Source organism: Acinonyx jubatus, chromosome B1 (genome assembly GCF_027475565.1).
Source record: "Acinonyx jubatus isolate Ajub_Pintada_27869175 chromosome B1, VMU_Ajub_asm_v1.0, whole genome shotgun sequence".
Classification (NCBI taxonomy): domain Eukaryota; kingdom Metazoa; phylum Chordata; class Mammalia; order Carnivora; family Felidae; genus Acinonyx; species Acinonyx jubatus.
In genome coordinates, this window is record NC_069382.1 from 71,087,284 (window position 1) to 71,108,426 (window position 21,143).

Consider the following 21,143-nt stretch of genomic DNA (forward strand, 5'->3'; position numbering starts at 1 on the left):
TTAAGGAAGATAATTCTGAGTTAAAATAGTCTAGTAAAGAATCTTACCTTTCCCCATACATTTAGCAATATAAACATTTAAAATAAACATTAATTTTTTTCTTTTTGAACTGAGTGATACAGAGTTTTTAGTCCTTTAGAAACTTACACAGTTCTGGGTTATATTAAATCATAATCTGCCTCCCTGAAACTTTCCTCTATTAGATTTAATTCTAACCTGTGGAGCTTCATATTAAAGTCTTTCTTCCATGTACCAGCTCTTCAAACATTTAAAGACAGCAATCATATTTCCCCTATAAATACTAGTATTTACAGTCTAAATAGCCCCAAATTCTTTAGTTGTTCACTGTCCTACTTCACATTACAGAGTTTCCAGGTCCTCCATAGTTGTCAAGGTTTAATTAAACTCTGAGGCCCAAAAGAAAACATTTCAGATACAGTCTGAGCAGAATAAAAATATATGGTCTAGAAACTACACAACTTTATTACCCTGAATTACACTAATTTGAGAATCTCTATAGTATAATGACTCATTCTAGTTTTGACAAAATAATTCAAGTTCTTACTCTTGGCTGACTAGCTAACTTTCATTCTTTGGCAGCTTACTTACTTAATTATTAAATAATGTTATAGAAACAGAAAAAGGTGTAATATATAAATGTACAGGTCACATTATTTAAAAAATAAAAACATGTACTCACCACCCAGGCTTACAAACAGAAAATTATCATTAACTTAGAAGTCTCTCTTGCATCATTTCCAATTTCTCCTTCTAACCCTGAAAGTAATCTTGACCCTAATTTTTTTCATGATCCTATTTTTTAAGTGTTAATCATTCCCTTGCTTTTCTCTTTGGTTTTGTCACATATTCATACATCCCTAAACAATAAATTGTTTAGTTTTGCTTGGCTTTATTTTCCTATTCATAATTCCCCATTGCTTCAATTCTTTCAGTTTAAAATTTGAATCCTTTTATATTTTACATACTTTTAATAACCCATATCTTTCATAGAATGAGGTAAGATTAAAGGGAATAAGCCATCCATTACCAGTTAAAAAAAAAAAAGAAAGAAAAAAGAAAAAACAGAGGGAAGATAAATATTCTACTTAAGTCCATGCATTCCATCAATATGAAACAATGCCATCCCTCCCCAATAAGAAGCTGAGCTAAGGGTAAGTTTCCAACTTTTCCTATTGAGTCTTATAATAGGATACATAAATTCCCTGAACTGATGAACTATACATTTAAACAGCATCTCAGGATAAATATAAATAAATAAGCCAATTATACTTGGATTATTTAGTTTTGGTTTATTCATACCCCATATCTAAATATAAATATTTGGGAGTGGACTACAGAATTTTTCTTGTCATAGAAAAACTCTCAATATAAAATATCAAATTAAAGAAACTGAAAAAAAAATTACCTGAAATCTTAAGGTAATGAAATAATTCCCTCATTTACCAATTCAAATTAAAGAGTGGTTGACATCAACAATCCATTTTCAGAGGCCTTAGAGAATTAACGGAAGAGTTTGTCTATCTCTCTCCCAAGTCATGTTCACTAATGTAGTAACTCCTTGTTTGCACATAAACTACAATAAATAAAAATAAGTAAAAGTAAATAAAAGTACAAAGATTTTTAAAAATCAGAGAGGTGAGATTTTTAAAAACGCTGGAATATAAATAAAAAGTAGATGACTGGAAAAAGAGCAGAAAAATCCCAGATATCTTAGATGCACTGCAATACAAGAAGTTAAAAATCTTAAGTCTACTACTAAGTAAATCATACGGAAAAAAATTTATGAAGTGAAAAAAGAAAAATAATCCTTTCATCACATTCAGAAAACCCCTCAGAAGCTAGGAGAGTGCTTTCATAGGGAAAGCAATCCTATTTTTGCTTGACATGTCCTTTTCTCCTCTTGTTCTTAAGGGAGAAGGAGTAACTTTCCAATACTCTGGTATCATCACTATTTCTGTACTTGATAAATCTAAATTTCATACCAAGGAATCTCTAAGGTATTCTTGATCACACAACGAAATTTGATTTGTGAGCTCTCCAGGAAACAGGTAGACACATAGTAGACACAGGTAAGAATCATCCCGGCTTGATTATTTCTTTTACTTTTGGTAAAAATTGTAACTTTATAATGCAGAATACAACGTTAAACCTGTTTTCCATAGACTCATACTGGCTCACTTGGAATCCTATAAATTCTGTGCCCAAAATAATCTATAATTTTCATAAATTCATAACTATGGATTTAGTCACCCTTGAACTAAACATTAACATAGCAATGGAAGAAAAAAAAGCCATACACATATATGGCACATAAGCTGCAAAATGATTTGTTTACCCCATAACCTGGCCAGTAAACAAGCAGACTGGAACATGTACTGCTGAAACAAAGGTAACAAGAAAAAATATTAAGTTAATGGGCTTGCTCTGCAGTCTTATAAAAATAAATCTACATAGAAAACAGGATTACAAAAAAAAGTTAAAAAAAAGTAAAGTATCTCTATTTATAATATCCTTAGAAAACATAATAAAAGAAAATCAAAATGAAAAGCAAAGGTCAACATAGTTATCTACTGAATAAGGAAGATAGAATTGTATGTCCTAGTTTACATTTTCTTATTCAAGTTTATTTATTCAAATGCCAATCCCTTGAGTTGTATATAAAAAAACAAGCTACACAGTTTAAACACAAAAGAGATGTTTCAGAGTGCCCTCACCAAATTATCAGGCAATAAAATTACAACAGACTGTTCTCTAATAATTGCATTACTATCTACTTTTTAACCTAAACTTACAGATACAATCATAGAATTCACTAATTCACTATTAATGTGGTATATAGATTGTATTTACTGAATCAAAACAATGCAGGAAGGTATACAGTTAGACAAATCATTTTCTTAAAATATGAATTACATTATGTATAAAAAATCCATATACACGTCATTTTTATAGTTTAAATGTCACTTACTATGAGATAAATAATGCCTCACATGTAACTAGCATATCTTTAGGCCAATACTACAAATATAAGGAGCAAGAAAATCCAAGTACTTATTAATATTCTGGTGATTTAAAACTTCTAATTAGATGAGGAGACTAAAGGTTTTTTTAATTTTGTTTTCTTTTGTTTTGAATCCCCAGAGGTAAGTGCACCATTTTTGGAGGTAATGCCCTAACATGTCTTACATAGAGATGTATTACTCTAAACAGAGGATAAATTGCTCTAGAATAGATGATATATCTGAAATTAACTAATAAAATTAGATATATTAATCCAACCAAAAAGCCTGGAAGCAACCCACACTGAATAATTTTCAAGTAGTTAAAAGCACAGATGATCAGTTGAATAAATTCATCACAGTAAAACCATTTTCCAAAACATCTTCTGTCTCCATTCACTAGTCCACTCACAAAATTATACTGCTTACAGCATAAGCAATTATCGCCTACTAAATTTTAAATAGGAAGCATAAACAAAGGCATGACAGGCAGAAGACTAAGTGCAGCTTCTCATACACATTTTACTGATGCTAACCACCCACCCCTGCAAAAAAATAAGCCATAAAGAAGAGCAAAATCAATATAACATTTAAATTTCCTTTCAAAGCCACGCTAAAAAATATATTTAGGTGACATCATATGGCAAAATTATACACTGCTGCTGACATCTAAGAATTGAGTATACATGCAAAGTTTATTGTGACATTTGATACAAGAGGGGAAAATTTACAAACCATTATTTTTTAAATATTAAATGACAAAAACAGACGTTAAGTTTAAAAATAAAACAGTAGCTACTGTTAAAATGTGTATAAGAACAGGTATTTTAGGAATGTATTAACCAAAGATACTAAGAAATTGTAGGATAAAGGATCAAACATGATCAAATAAATGTATGAAGTAAATGAAATCACAGATCACATTAGCCGGTTAATAACATGGAACAACTGGAACACTGGTCACATGTATGTTTTAATACACATTATTATTTTCCTAGATTGTTACAAAAGAAAACGAATTTCCAAACTTTTAAGTAGTTAGGTTGTTTTATAAAATCTTGGTTTTGATTATATTTAACTGTCAAATTCAGGGAAGGAAAGAACCAGAAAGCAATTACTTGTCATCATGCAAATAAAACAGGTGACTGACTTTTTTTTTTTTAACCAGATGTTCTGCTGTGAAGTAGACAGATAAAAGCTTTCAATTATATATAGGAAGGGATATTAAATGGATAGTTAGTTCTTGCAAAAGCAGTTCTTGGTTTTAAGACTATTTGAATTCAAAAATGTACTTTGGTACACATAAAAAAAAACCAAGTATTATTTTTAGTCCTTCATAAGATTTTTGTCTGTATTTTAAACAAAACCATAAATCGGGGGGGATAAAGGAATCCTTAAAGCTCACCAAGTAAAACCCTGATATTTTATAAGTGAAGGCACTGAGATGCACAAAGAGTAAATGATTTTATTTGCCATCTAAGGTTACAGTTTGTTGGTGGCTGAGGCTACAGGTTCTTGTACTTCTTACTCCATACTCTGTTAAATAAGCCGCTTCTCTCACCGTACTAACACCATGATAATTATGGTTCATTAATACAAAAGTGTTAGTAAGGTAAGAATCACGAGTAACACCAGATTGATGATATTTCAGGAAAATACAGTAGTTTCAAGAGGAACAGAAATGTATTTTCGAGAGCAGTGGGCCCACTCAAAGGGCAAAGACACATAGTTGAGTTAATGGAATTTTCGTCTCACCATTTGGTCATATGAAAATAAATTAGTGTATAAATGTTGATGCTAATCCTACTTCTTATTTAACTAGGTGAATTTTAGAGCAAATTCAGCAACTTATTTTTGTTCTTTAAAATATCAATTTGAAACGGTGCCATCAAAGTTAGGTCTGTAATTAAAGCTGGAAAAAATAACTTCTAAAAGTAGTATTTTTAATTATTTATAATAAATTTCATTATAATAGGATACAACCATTATGTTGTATTTAGTGTCTCCCAAAACTATTTCCTAAATTTAAAAATAAAATGGAGATGGTGTCTCTTTGTTTCAAAGCAATTTATTAACAAATTTTTAAAGTCAAAATTTTATTTTTGCTTTCTGCCCATCAATCTGGAAATAATGATAGCTCATAAGAAAAAAAGCACCAATTATTTTTCAGATTAAAACACACATCCTGCTGTGCCTTCTATTTTATAACTTTCAACTAAGTTACAAGTGACAGCATAAATCAAAACCTAATTTTAATGATATTGAAGGGATAGCAAACATAATGGCTATATCATGCTTAGGATATATATATCTAAATATTTTACCACTCCATGACCATGAAAAAATTAAACATTCTAATGATGTATGTCATTATAAAGTCAAATATGAAAAACAATATGCAAATCAGCCACAAAATGAAGATGACCATAAAATGACACATAAAATAGTCCACACAAATTAGGTTGGATTCATCCAGAAAAAATTACTTGCTCAGAGGAAAAGCAACTAAAGCCATCATAGCTGTACCAAAAAAAAAAAAAAAAAAAAAACTTGCAAAGTTTTAAAAAGCAATACTGATGAAATTTTAATTAACTAATATCCACATCTTTTCAATTTCTAATCCTAAAAACCTGACTGAAGTCCCCAAAGCAAACACTATACACAACTGTTTGCCATTAAACCCACAACCATGCTATTTTTCTAACAGGTATTTGCCCACATTGTGCCCCTCTCTGCCTATAAACTCTCCTCAAGATCTACAACTCAAAATCAGGTAGGAAGCATGCCCTTCCTCTGTATTCTCAAAACAACTTACGCAGAGTTTGTATCTCTGCCTTCTTCAGTAGACCATGACTCCTTAAGACCAAAAACCATGTTTTATTTATATTTAGCTCCTGATTGCTTACAGAAGTACACTTAGCCCTCATAAGAGGCATATAAGAAAAATTGGCTCTTTGAATTTCTTCAGTGAGAAATAAAGTTTTATTGCCTAAAAAAATAAAATAAACTTCATCGGTCATAGCCAAAACAACAGTACACAAGTCAAATGAAAATTAACAGCACAAGCTGGTCTGTGACAGAGGTTCTTTACTCCTGTTTGAAAGCTTTGTGTAGTAAAACTGCCACGTGCGTCAGTATTATACAAACATGGAAACAAGAAATTCCTTGCCTTCGATTAGTTGTTAATAAATTATTTAACAAAGTGCATTTGCCAATACACAGAGGCTACCTCCCTTCTTCCAGTACTTTTCTCCAGGACTTTCTTCAAAACTATAACTCTCCAGGACCTTCCTTTATTTCCTCAATTTCTGTTTATCCCACACCCAGGTGGCAAAGAATCCTCTAAGGGAAAGCAGTGGCAAAATTGGAAGGCCCATATTCAAAACAGAGGCACAGTTTTAGGAAAAGCAAAATTATTCACACTGATAGTCTAATCTATTATTAAACAGATACAAAATTATGAAATAGAAAATGATTACTTAAAAAGATGTGACTCTGAATGACCCATGATGTCTCCATACATGAAATATGTAGAATAGAACCTATCTATCTCTTGGCCCACAAGTATTAAACCCACTGAGTATCCCACTTATTATAGGCTCCTCAATATAAACAAGTGACAATTAATTTCTTATCCTGTTAGTTAGGTGATCAGTTTCCAGTGAGGTTAGGGAGGTCATTCTATGACATTATGAAGATGGTCTCCAATTTTGAAGTAAATAAAAGCAAAACAAAATAAACAAAAGAAAAAAATGAGGGTTCAATTTTGGCATTAATCCCAGATTTCAATTTTTATTCTATTAGGGGTATTCTGCTTAAAACAGAGCTCACTTTAAATGGGACCAAAAAACCCAAAACTTTTGAAAAACTGATTTTAAAATACTACCCATTAAGAACTTTTGGGGTTCTGGTAAGACCATTAAATAGTCACTAGAAGTAAACTCTCTAACTTCTAGTGCTCATTTAAATGCCTGTTAACTCTTCAAGAAAATTTCTATTTTCCTAACACCAATGATAATCATTTAACTAAATAACTAAATAAAGGCTGTTTTTTTTCTCTTTTATTTTTCAAACTTCAAAAATGGGCATGGTAATACTAAAACAATGTGGATATTAAAAGTACGTTCTTATAGAAGTCTGAAATAAAAAGGTAAATGACTTTATATCACATATAATAGTCAAAGATCATCAAGGTAAGACTAAATAATAATGCTAAAAATACATTAAATTGATGCAAAATGAAGCAAACTAAAAAAAAAAAATTACTACACACACAAAGAAAACATCTTAAAATAGCAGTTAAATTCATTATCTAGAAAAGTAGGTTCAGATTATTTAAGAAAATAGAGCCAAAAGTGATTTCATACTCAATGAACTCTATTTGAGAGACTCCAGGAGCCAATAGCAACCTCTCAAGATCTCAGAAAAACCCAGTGCCTGAAACACTTAAATATTTAGCAGGATATGAACAACATATCACCCCTCCTCCTCTAAGAACACACCACCAACAACAAATGGTCTCAACCCTTAGCCGCCCAATAAAAGCTTGCAACCTCTGAAGGTTCCTATATCTGAATATAGGAATTTTTACCCAAAAAAGGCTTCAACTCTTTGAAGCCCAGACTCCAATGTTAACAGAAGTAAAAAGCAAACCAGAATATTGCCACAACAATATTCAACCTATATCCTTATTTCCCATAGAGCAACATGTAACATCCTGGCTGTCTATAGTTCCTGTCTTACTTTAACAACCTCCAAATGTCAGGCATGTGTTTTCTAATGAAAGATTCCTAGACCCTTGATTTCTGAGTCTTACACTTCCCTAAATTCTCTCCCTACTTCTCCTCTCACAGTTGCCTCTAACTCAATCTTCGCTCATATTTTAGTCAACTGCAATAAGGATTTTTATGTTACTTCCTATAGACAAGGCCTCAAGCCTTGTGTAGTGCATCCAAACAAGCTTTAGTATTTAATCAAAAGTTTTGGCTTACATTTGAGTCTTAGGTCTTCTCTCTGATCGTAATTAGAAACTGAGAAAATATATGAAACACAAATTGTCCAATTTTTTATTATAAGTGGCTTTTAGATAAGGTTGATAAAATCTGAAATAGATGACTAAAGCAAACTGTGCCCTGTAAGTATTTCATTTACTGAAGCTAATTTTATCCCTAAATAACATAATCAAGTTGGGAATACTATACCTAAATAGGGGTTTTCTTTGGGAACTATAAGGTCAATACAAGTTAATTATGGTCCGAGGACTCAAGTAAAAACCATGTTAATAATGGAATTAAAAGCTGATGAAAACCCTCTGGTTCCATATAATATCTTCTTTATGGGATAACAAGATGAGCAAATCACATCTAAACAGAAAATCTGACATAAACTAAGATTATATTTTAAGTATCTTAGAAATTTCAGTGAAGATAAATTTGTTAAGGGAAATGAGTGGGGGCAGAAATATGCTTCAGTAATACCATGTTAGGTCAGACACAAGTATCCTGAGAAAATCTTGCTCAGCCAACTAATTATCTATATTCCACTCCAAAAAAATAATTTGATCCATTTTTCTCTAGGAACCGTACTTTGAATTATTTGCTGTCCATATAAAGATAAACTAAACTTAAACTGCCCATATAAAATTATCTTTAAACTTCTTATTGAAAGAAAAAATGGAAGGTTTCTATTTTGTGTATTAATGAAAATTATACATAAGAATTTACTCACTTGTATGACAGTAAAATTCCCAAATATTTCCAACTAATAATGGAGGACATTACTGAAAAGTTTCTTTCCAAGAAACCCTACCATAAGTCCTAATCATCAGGATCTCCTAAAAATATGCATACCATAGGAGTGGCTACAATGGATAAGCACTGTATAAAATCGATCCAAACAATACATAAAATTCCCTCTCCCCTTGAAAATGGTTTTCTTTACAGACTGCCTTCTCTTGACAAATTTGATAATATCAATTTTAAACAGATATAAGCTCCAGTAGTATGGTTCTGCAACCATATAACAAATCAATTTTAAGCTAAGAGTTTGACAATTATAATCAAGAAATAATTATAATCCTTAGTAGGAAACTTTTCCTTTTTATTGTTATTTTCAAGAAACCACTATTCTTCTACCAAATATTATTTGAGGTACAAAATAATCACCAACTAAAATCCATAGCTTCGTTTAAAAAAAAAAAACAGAACTGAGAAAAACTGGTTGTAGAGGACAGACTAACATAATAAAAAAACAGAAGTACGAAAATACCAGAGTGGTATTACATCTCTTCCTTCACAATACCAAATATTTTGTTACCATGTGGCCCAAAGCCTTTTTAATTATCCCTCAAAGGCTTTAGAAAAACTTTTTTAAAAGCATGAAATTAGAGAGAATGGTCATAAACATCTCTTAGTGATGCTTTTTGTCTTTCATGAGTAATGACAAATTTCCAGATTGGTAAGCATAAGGCTGTGTCTACACATGACCCATCTGAAATACGTCTGATTTTACTAACCTCTACCCCCACTCCCCAAAATGATTACTGTGTAGACTTCACCAAAGATGCAGGGACAAATTACTTAGAAATTGGTTTAAGTAACATCCTATAAGTTATATAGAAATTATTTCAAATGAGGATTAGTTATTACAAAAACAATAAATTTATGAAATAGGATCATGAACTCTATAAAGTGAATCAAAACCAAATTTTCCCCTAACTAAAGTTTAAAAAGCTAAATACAGGAATATTATACAGGAGAAAAGTCTCAACAAAATTTACCATGAATTCATAAAACTGAAGTAAAATTTATGTTAAATATCATTGTTGAGTTCAAAATAATTTATAATAATAGTATTTCCTAATTTCATACTGTACAATATTATTTAAAGTATTTTTAAACTTACCCAAATGAAGTAGCGTAAACTGGGCTGCCAGTTCCTTTGCATCTTCTAAGGTAGTACAGAGTTTGTCAGGCATAAAATAACTCTGGGATCCATTTGCAATAGCAGGAATAACAATTTTATATACCAAGAGTACTTTCCCATCTTGACTTGTTGTTGAATATAAATAATATTCTGGTGGTGCCCAGTTATTTTTGTTGCAGTAATAATCCAAATGCATTACTGCAGAATTGAAATGATTGGATTTTAAAGAATACATACTAATTGGAGTAAGCTTTGTTCCAGGAAAAAATGGATAAGTGCATCTTTCAATTTCAGGAGGACTTGGGCTATGCTGACCATTGAGACGAGCTGGAAGAGTTGGTGGCTTGCCTAGAGTTTTTGGGTGGCTCTCTTCTTTGTTAGCAAACACAATCAGGTTTTCAGAATTAGGGCTAATCTGGCCATTAAGGTGCTGTCTCCAAGTGCTTTCTTTATTTACTGGTTTTGCCAGTGTTACCTCAATACTTGCTCCATCAATGCATTTTCCATTCATAACAGACATAGCAGCCACTGCATCTTCTCGGTTGAAAAAGTGAACAAAAGCATAATCTCTAAGTTTCTTTACTCGTTCAACTGCACCAGGTTTGAATTTGTTGAATTCTGCTTTAATTGTTTCCTCTGTAGTTGAGATCATTAAATTTCTTACATAGAGAACTTTAACTCTCTGCATTGTTTCCTCGTCAACCTCTTTCTCTGGGTCAGCCCAATCTACCTGAATGGTATGGCCCCATAGTTGGAATGTACCTGTAAAAGAGAATAAATTACCCTGAAGACAGTTAAAACAACTAAAAGTCAAAAACTATTAAGTAAAATTTTCTCCAAAGAATCAGGAACTCACATACCAATCAGTAGTAGTAAACATTAGTTTCTCACAAGAAAGTCACATGAAAGTTTTTACTAAGGCAATCCAGCCAGAACTTACAGAATTCATTTTAAGAGCAAACAGAACAAATTTAAGAGCAAAAGAACAAATACACTTCAAAAATAGACCTTTATCAGAAGAATTATAGGTACTATCCTTTGGATTTTTATCAAACAACAATAAAAGTGTATACATTCAGTAAATTAGTATATTATTATAGATAATGACTCTTCTTGTCATTTAGAAGATAGGAGCAACTTCTTGTCTTTTAGAAGCATTTATTTTACTTCCTTATGCAAAACATCTCTATACCTCTTTAAGGGCATTACACAGTTTCAAAATATCGAACTAAGAAGTGCTGTCATTTTTCCATATTTATAATAAGACTAATACGAAAAAGTAAACTTTAAATGGTCAAGTTTACCTGGAATTAGTTTTCTCCTAGCCATAGCAGCAGCTCTGTGAGATTCATATTCAACAAATGCAAAACCACGATTTTTGGTCTTATCAGTTGCACTTGGATAAACAATGACATCTACAACTCCTTCTGTAACTTTCTTCATTTCATCCAAAATTTCTTCTTTCTTCTTTTCCTTAGGAATAGCTCCAATAAATAGCCTGCAATTATCCAAACTTACACACACACCAATAAACTTCCCTGGTCGAATCTCATAATTATTAAGAATTCTGATGGCTAATTGGGCTTCTTCTTTTGTAGTGTACATCACAAAAGCATAACCGCGATTTTCACCACTAAATTCCATCATAAGTCGAAATTCATATATCTTTCCAGCTCTTTCAAATACAGGAACTAACTCATCTTCATACATATCACGAGGTATTTTTCCTACAAAAACTTCACAGCCTCTAGGTGGAGGTGGACCTTCCCAACCTAAAAGACAAAAATAAACAAAGTCTAATAAAATATTTTGATACACCATTCAATGATTCAGTCATTCCACAAATTTACAGTGCCTCCTATGTACTGTGCACTACTCTAGATGTTGAGGATACAAAACACTGCACAAAACAGAAGACCCTTCCCTCATAAGGCATATATATTCAACAGAGAACATAAACAATAACTGATAAAGGCTATGAAGAAAAAGCCAGAAAAGAGTTGATACTTTTAGCAGTCAGGTAAATCTCCTCTGAACACATGAGGTTTAAAGCAGAGACCTGAATGAAATGAGGGAATAAGCTTTGAGAATATATCATTACGAAGAAAGCAAGAACTTTATACATTAGAACAACAAAGAGCACACGGGCCTGTATGACTAACGTACTTGAAGCAATATTCAAGTGGTAGTCAGTGCCATTGACTCGAGGCCAAGATTTTAAGTGTGATAGAAAGCTAATGGGAGGGTGCTGAGTAAAGACACAGCACTGGCTACTAGTAGAAAGGCAAAACATATTTATTTTGCTGTTTGCATCTGGTTTGCCTCTAGTATAAACACCACTCCTGTACTCACTGCTCTTTCAAAATCCTCCCCAAATGACCTCTCCTTTAATAGCTAGAATACTCTTTTCCCCAGTAACCCAAACCTGACTTCTTTATAAACCCATCTAGAAAATCTAAAAGACTCTACCAAGACACTGCTAGAACTGATACACAAATTCAGCGAAGACACAGGATATAAAATCAACATACAGAAATCTGTTGCATTTCTGTACACCAAAAATGAAGAAGCAGAAAGAAAAATCAAGGCATAGATCCCATTTACAATTGCACCAAAAACCATAAGATACCAAGGAATAAACCTAAGCAAAGAGATGAAAGACCTGTGCACTGAAAACTATAGAACACTTATGAAAGAAATTGAAGAGGACACAAAGAAATGGAAAAGCATTCCATGCTCATGGATTGGAAGAAAAATTTTGTTAAAATGTTCACACTACCCAAAGCAATCTACAATTTTTTTTATTTTTTTTTTTTAACATTTATTTATTTTTGAGACAGAGAGAGACAGAGCATGAACAGGGGAGGGTCAGAGAGAAAGGGAGACACAGAATCTGAAACAGGCTCCAGGCTCTGAGCTATCAGCACAGAGCCCAACACGGGGCTCGAACTCACAGACCACGAGATCATGACCTAAGCTGAAGTCGGACGCTTAACCAACTGAGCCATCCAGGCACCCCTCAAAGCAATCTACATATTTAATACAATCCCTATCAAAATACCACCAGCATTTTTCACAGAGCTAAAACAAACAATCTTAAAATTTGTACAGAACCACAAAAAACGCCAAATAGCCAAAGCAATCTTAAAACGAAAAAGCTGAAGTATAACAATTCAGACTTCAAGCTATGTTACAAAGCTGTAGTCATCAAGACAGTATGGTACTGGCACAAAAACAGACATGTAGATCAATGGAACAGAACAAAAAAATCCAGAAATGGACCCACAACTATATAGTCAACTAATCTTCAACAAAGCAGGAAAGAATATCGGATGGACAAAAGATAGTCTCTTCAATAAATGGTGTTGGAAAAACTGGACAACATCATACAAAAGAATGAAACTAGACCACTTTCTTACTCTATACACAAAAATAAATTCAAAATGGGTGAAAGACCTAAATGTGAGACAGGAAACCATCAAAATCCTAGATGAGAACACAGGCAATAACCTCTGTGACTTTGGCTGTAGAAACTTCTTACTAGACAGGTCTCCAGAGGCAAGGGTAACAAAAGCAAAAATGAATGACTAGGACTTCATCAAGATAAAAAGCACAGTGAAGGAAACCATCAACAAAAAGCAACCTATGGACGGAAGAAGATATTTGCAAATGACATATCAGATAAAAGGTTAGTATCCAAAATCTATAAAGAGCTTATCAAACTCAACACCCAAAAAACAAATAATCCAATTAATAAACAAGTGGAAGACATGAACAGACACTTCTCTAAAGAAGACATCCAGATGGCCAACAGACACATGAAAAGATGCTCAACATCACTAATCATCAGGGAAATACAAATCAAAACTACAATGAGATACCACCTCACATCTGTCAGAATGGCTAAAATTAACAACATAGGAAACAACACATGTTGACAAGGATGTGAAGAAAAAGGAACCCTCTTGCACTGTTGATGGGAATGCAAAGTAGTGCATCCACTCTGGAAAACAGTTACAGAGGTTCCTCAAAAGTTAAAAATAGAACTACCCTACAACCCAGCAATTGCACTACTGGGTATTTACCCAAAGGATACAAAAATACTGATTCGAAGGGGCACATGCACCCCGATGTTTATAGAAGCATTGTCAATGATAGCCAAATTATGGAAAGAGCCCAAATGTCCATCAGCTGATGAATGGATAAAGAAGATATGGGGTGTGTGTGTGTGTGTGTGTGTGTGTGTGTGTATGTATGTGTGCATATATAATGGAATATTATTCAGCCATCAAAAAGAATGAAATCTTGCCATTTGCAATGATGTGGATAGAGCTAGAGCGTATTATCCTAAGTGAAATAGTCAGACAAATGCTGTATGATTTCACTCACATGTAGAATTTAAGAAACAAAACAGATGGACATAGGGGAGGGGGAAAAAAGAGAGGGAAGCAGACCACAAGAGACTCTTAACTATAGAGAACAAACTGAAGGTTGCTGGAGGGGAGTTTGGGGAGGATGGGCTAAATAGGTGATAGGTATTAAGGAGGGCACTTGTGTTAAGCACTTGGTGTTTGTTACATGTAAATGATAAATCATTAAATTCTACTCGTGAAACCAATATTACACTATATGTTAACTAACTAGAATTTAATAAAATTTTGAGAAAAAAAAAACACCCAACTTCCTTCTCAGCTGTTTCTTAACCAAGAGCAGAGTTGAAAAAAATGTAAAGGTCAAACATGCATAACACCTATAATATCATACATTATTATATGTGCATAACATATATAATAATATCTCTTTTCTCTCACAACTATAAAAATGATTACTAAGGTCTTAAAGCAGTTATAAGAAAAAAAACTGATACTAATGATATATGCATCTAATGTACATTAAAGATACAATTTTTTTGAACATAAATACATCCACACCTGGAGGAGGACCACCAAATTTCCTTTGCCCATTTTCTTGAACCATGTTGTAACCAGTCTTTTCCATCAAAGCAAGTAATGCTGCTTCATTCTGAGTACCAGTTCTGACTTTACTGCATCCATTTATTCCATCTATGTTTTCTTCATTCATGGTTGCAATTCCTAAAACAAAATTCGAAAAACAGTGTTTATGACATGAAGCACCAGGAATCTATGAAGGAGTCCTCTAGGTTGCAAGAAACCAAAAACAGTGTGGCTGCTAACATCTGATGATCACTGTGGTCTTGCCCACTAAGTCCTGCTCTACAGCAGAAGCTAGAAATTCCATTTAATGTCACTGATCAATTAAGCAGTACCTTTAGAAGGTCTAAGCTACAACAAAGGGAGGCAAAAGTGAAAAAGAGAAAAAAACACAAATAAATGAAAAGGAGTTAGAGAAGAGAAAAGCAGAAGGAGTAACAAAATAAATATACTGCCATCAGTGAATACATTATCACTGCTGATCTATATGGCCCAAGGTTTATTTTATCATACAGGCCAACTGGATTTTACTGTGCCTTACAATTCTCAGATAAATGTAGCCTAATGCCAATATAGCTCATGTTGTCAGCAATCTCTAAGAACTCCAACAGTTATCAGAAATTGAACAGACGCTTGGAGTAAGTAAACAGAATTTCAAACCAGTCCCTGTTCCTAAAAGAAGCTACTAAAGAACATAGGTTATCACAACCACTTGTCCTCCGAGCAGAAACAGGAACTACTGTGATTTCCAACTAGCAGCAGCTTAAGAATTACATGGGTGGGTAGGCAAGAACTAGAAAGAACCTGAGATCTCTGCTGACCACTGTACATAAAAATGTGTTTTTAGTTTTTTTAAATGAACTTAATTACAATGTCGTTAGGTTATCAGAAAATTCACATTGATCCTAAAGATTATTTTTTTCTGTTTCTTAATTGTACGTCTCTCTCCTTTGGTATTACTATGAACAAATATAAAAATAAAAATCCACAGTCTGGGAAATGCACTGGGAAAGCCATTTTGGCTTTCAACAGAACTTTGGTAATTATAAATGGAAACTAAGTCACTGTAGCACAACATTTCAAAAAGTATGAAATTTTTACCCCCAGCACCTCAATTTCACACTTAGTTCTGCCATTTCCTAGCTGTGCAAACTTGATCAGCTCATTGTTTCCTTGCTTATTATAAAATGGGAGTACGGGGGCGCCTGGGTGGCTCAGTCAGTTAAGCATCCATCTTCAGCTCAGGTCATGATTTTGCAGTTCCTGAGTTCAAGCCCCACATTGGGCTCTATGCCAACAACTCAGAGCCTGGAGCCTGCTAAGGATTCTGTGTCTCCCCCTCTCTCTGCCCTTCCCCCACTCATGTTGTCTTTCTCTCTCTCTCTCTCTCTCTCTCTCTCTCTCAAAAATAAACAAACAGTAAAAAAAAAATTTTTTTTTAATGGGAGTACCAATATAAGTTATTGCAAGGTTGCTGTTAGGATTCAGTGAGGCAATGATGTAAAAATCTTGTTAGAATTACCTAAGGCCAAATAAAGGTTAGTTTTGATTAATACTAGAGAGGAGCACATCTTAACTTTTCACACACCCACACTGTTTTTGCTTTTTTCAGAAACATTTTGTGCATTTTCTCAAAGGTTGTGTGGGCGGGGGTGTGATATGGTAGACACATATCTAGGGAAGAGTATTTGCATCTCTACAGAGGATAGAGGATAGGAATGCAGAAGACATCACCAAAGAATCACTGCTCTAAAGTAAGTGAAACTGTCACTGTAGTTATACTCACTAGTACTTAATATAGCACAACAGCTCTGAAGCCAGACTGCCTGGATTCAAATCCTTTTTTGCTTACCAGCTATAATTTTCAGTAAGTTACTTAGCCCTTCTGTATCTTAATTTCCTCATCTTTAAAATGTGAATAATAGGGCACCCGGGTGGCTCAGTCATTTAAGGTGCCAATTCTTGATTTCGGCTCAGGTCATGAGCTCATGGTCTCTGAGATGAAGCCCACGTTGGACTCTGTGCTGGCAGCACAGAGCTTGCTTGGGATTCTCTCTCTCTGCTCTCTCTGCCCCTCCACAACTTGCTCTCACTCTGTCTCAAATAAACATTAAAAAAAGTTTTAAAAATAAATAAAATGAGGATAATAACACTGCCTATCTGACAGCCTTAATGAATATTAACACAAATACTAATTTTATGCATATATTGGAACCTTTAAAATCACTAACATCTATGAATAACTATAGCTTAAAATCCAGATATTTATCTTTACAGTAACTGATTTCAGAACAAAAGTATGACACCAGATAGAAAGAAACAGACTGAGAATAAGACTCAGAAGTTCAGTTTATTTAGTAGCCTATTATAAAGCCATGGAATTTCTACACATTACCTCTAGTTTCTACAACTACTAAAAGAGAGTCTCAACTTTGCTAAAAGAAAATACTATTTCCACAGATGAAAAAACGCAGGCTAACAAAGAAATTATCCAAGATCACAGAGCCAGAAAGCGGCACAGACAGAATTCAATTCCAGGTCTGCCTGATGCTAAATATCCCCTCCTGCCAAGAAAATGATTTTGACATACCTTTTGCCGCAACATTACCTTAAAAAGTCCCTCAAAAAACGAAGAAGCATCCAAACTGACTTTCATGCAAGTGGAATATGCAGAAATTATAAATTAATACACCTTAGTCATGTGACTTCTACAGTCCTTCCTAGTTGCAAAATGTTTTCTGAGCGGTGAATATAGCTACAAACACATTTATATCACACACACTACACACACACAATCTTTTTAGTCTTTAAAGCTCTTTCCAAGCTATTATATTGCATTCAATGGAGTAATTCTGAAGAAAACGAGGCAAGAAAGTAGCTCCTGGACCCATATAGTTTCCACCTGCCATCTACCTAATTTCCTTAAACTTACTAGCCCAGTTTTCTTTATGAAGCTAAGATTCATTTATCAACCTGCCTAATGAATGTATTGAGAATGAGATATTCATTCAACAGGCATCCTGAATTCAACATATCCAAAACTCAATGTCATTTTAACTTCTAAACCTGTTTAAGTTCCTTCCTGTTTTACATCTCCATCAATTCTTCCATTCAACCAATAAACAAACCACAACAAAAATACTCCCGTCTCCTACAAACTATCACAGAGTTTCACAATCTGAGTTAACCCAGAGTCTTCCTTTGATTCAGTCACAAACACCTGCATATTTTACCTCTGAACAGATCTTGAAATCAATCTTTTCCTGTCCATTCCCACAGCCTGTTCTCAATCATGTGTTACTGGAACCAGTACTAGATTCCTAACTGTTGTTACAGGCTTTAGTCTTGTGCCCTGCAAACAAAATCTCCACGATGCTGTTAAGGTGATATCTGATCATCTTAAGTTGTGAATACAAATCAAAACTAAGGGGAAAAATGAGTAATCTTAGAATCAAAACGCCTTTCTAAAAAATGAACAAAAGAGCCTCAAAGGAAAATATTACTGTATTATTTTTACTACATAAATATTAACTATCATCTTGGAAGGCAAAAAGAACAAAACCAAGACAGAAAATTATAAACAGGGAAAAAGGATCTGCAACACACATATTTAAGGCTACTTTCAAAATAAAAAAAGGGCAGCATGGTGTCATAATTAAAAGCAAATTCAAGTATCTAAATAATGGCTTAAAGGCAAATCCTGGTTCTCCCCCTTACTAACTCTGACTTTGGGCAAGTTTGGCTTCAGCTTATTTGTCCGTATAAAGTAGATAATAAGAATTTCTACCTCACAGTGAGTGTGGTTGCCAGGATTATGGAGAAAGGGCTTAAAACAGTATTTTGGATATAAGCACTATAAATGTATTTACTATTTAATATACAAAAATAAATAAATTTCTAATAAAATATTGTCTAATAAATTAATAAAATAATAAGAAAAACACAAACAGCAGACCAGGGATTGCAAACTCAGATTCATTCACTTGTTCAACAAATGTTTGCTGAGTACCAACTGTGTGCCGGTACTATTCCTTATGTCTGGGATACATCAGTAAATAAAAGAGCGAAATCCCTCCCTGGCATAGCCTGTTAGCCAGTGGAAGAAAACAAGCAATAATTAAAGTAATAAGTAAGTAATACATGTTAAAAGGTAATGTGGGGGCTTGGGGGGCAGGGATAGGGCACATGGAACAGAAAACAGAAGACAGCGTGCAATTTTAAAGAGGATAGCTATGGGGCGCCTGGGTGGCACATTTGGTTAACTGACCCAGTCTTGATTTCAGCTCAGGTCATGATCTCATGGTTTGTGAGATCGAGCCCCACATCAGGTTCTGTACTGACAACATGGAACCTGCTTGGGATTCTCTCTCTCCCTCTCACTCTGCCCCTCCCCTACTTGTACTCTCTCTAGCTCTCTCTCAAAATAAAATAAATAAATTTTAAATAAATAATAAATAAATAACTAGTACTAACCTCAATAAGAAGGTAACATTTGAGCAAAGAATTAAGAAACCTACCTATGCAGTTATTTGGGAAGAGCACTTCACACAAATAGAAAAAGGAGGACAAAGGTACAAGGTAGAAGTGTGCATGACACACAAAAGGTACAGCAAGGGGATTGGTACGGCAAAGTCAGGAAGACAATAAGAATAGTAGGAGATAAAGTCAGAGAGGTAATAAGCTGCCACATGACACAGACCTTGTAAGTCAGGTAACGAAGGACTTTGGCTTTTATTCTAGGTTAAATGAAGAGCCACCATAGATTCTTGAACACAGGAGTACTATCATCTTTCCTTTTAAAAGGATCATTTGGCTATTATAGCGGAAAGGCAAAAGAAGTGGGGTGCCTGGCTGGCTCAGTTGGTAGAGCATAAGATTCCTGATTTCAGGGTCATGAGTTTGAGCCCCACGTTGCATGTAGGGATTATTTAAAAATAAAAACTTTAAAAAGAAAGAAAGAAAGAAAGAAAGAAAGAAAGAAAGAAAGAAAGAAAGAAAGAAAGAAAGAAAGAAAGAAAGAAGGGGAGAGAGAAAGAAGGGGAGAGAGAAAGAAAGAAAGAAGAAAGAAAGAAAGAAGAGCAAAGGTGGCAGCAGGGAGACCAAAGAGAAGACTACAACTAAAACTCAGGTGAGAAATGATGGTGGCATGGACCAGAGAGGGTGATGAAGGGGAAAAGAAGTAGTCTCTGATATGAGATACATTTTGAAGATATACCTAACAGAATTTTCTGATAGACTAGATATGGATTGGAAGATAAACAGAGAAGTCAAGGATAACACCAAAGTACTCGAGAAGCAGAAAGATGAGGAAGGCAGAACTAGAACAGATTTTAGGGATAAGATCAGAGTTCAGCTTTGAACATGGTGAGTTTGTGTATCCACTAAATGACCAACTCGAATGCCTACAAGGCCCTGGGAAGAAATGTTAAATGAGCATAAAGGCCAAAAACAAGACTCTAAGAAGTGCTATGCACCATCTGAAAATGGCAATGACTACTCAATTCTAATAAACTGTTTCCATCTTCAAATCCAGTTTGCCCAGTTATGCCACATTTTCCAATTTTAAAGAGAGAAGCCAGAAATGGCAGATTTTTATGTGAAATCTCAATGTTTAAAATCTGAGAACCAAAGAGCTGAATTTACCACAAAAACTGCAAAACTGGTGTTAAGTGTAAACTGGTGCAGCCACTGTGGAAAACAGTAGGGAGGTTCCTCAAAAACTTAAAAACAGAACTACTGTATGATCCAGTAATTCCAGTACTGGGTATTTACCTGAAGAAAACAAAAACGCTAATTTAAAAAGATACACATGCCTCTATGTTCACTGCAGCATTATTTATAATAATAACGATAAGGAAGCAACCTAGGTGCCCACTGATAGAAGAATGGATAAAAAAGATGTGGTGTGTGTATGTGTGTGTGTGTGTGTGTGTACTATACAGGTATAGTATACAATATACCTATAGACCATACTATAGGAAGGTAACTTCCTACCAAATGAAAGTATTCAAACATGGGCTAAACATGCTGTAGAGATTCAAGCAAAGGGTGTACTACTGGACCATGTGGCTTTTACCATCCCTTCCAAAATTTAGTACAGAGAGTGAAAGCATAGAAGCTGCCTTAAAAGGATTTATAACCCAGAAAACAGTATTATCATCATCATCCAGTTAGGTGTCTTATGTTTCAAGCCTTCATTTTCAGGAGCAATATCTCTATAAGAGGCTCACGGCTCCTTGAAAACAGA

General features: G+C 34.0%; 1 protein-coding gene across 12 annotated transcripts in view; it reads right to left on the bottom strand.

Moving 5' to 3' along the window:
* Window positions 1-21,143, bottom strand: part of RBM46 (RNA binding motif protein 46) — a 125,702-nt gene that overhangs the window by 96,443 nt on the left and 8,116 nt on the right. For 11 of the 12 annotated variants that reach the window (XR_008296071.1, XR_008296069.1, XR_008296070.1 and 8 more), the window contains exons 2-4: window positions 14,876-15,037; window positions 11,249-11,716; window positions 9,924-10,706 (exon numbers count right to left, since the gene is read on the bottom strand). Coding sequence is in view for 9 of the 12 variants with exons in the window: in XM_053216819.1 (XP_053072794.1) it covers window positions 9,924-10,706; window positions 11,249-11,716; window positions 14,876-15,026 (1,402 nt within the window). In the remaining 3 variants the exon portion in view is untranslated. Of the gene's footprint in view, window positions 1-8,752; window positions 8,854-9,923; window positions 10,707-11,248; window positions 11,717-14,875; window positions 15,038-21,143 lie in introns of those variants that run through there. The other variant, XM_053216824.1, reaches the window with a different exon arrangement.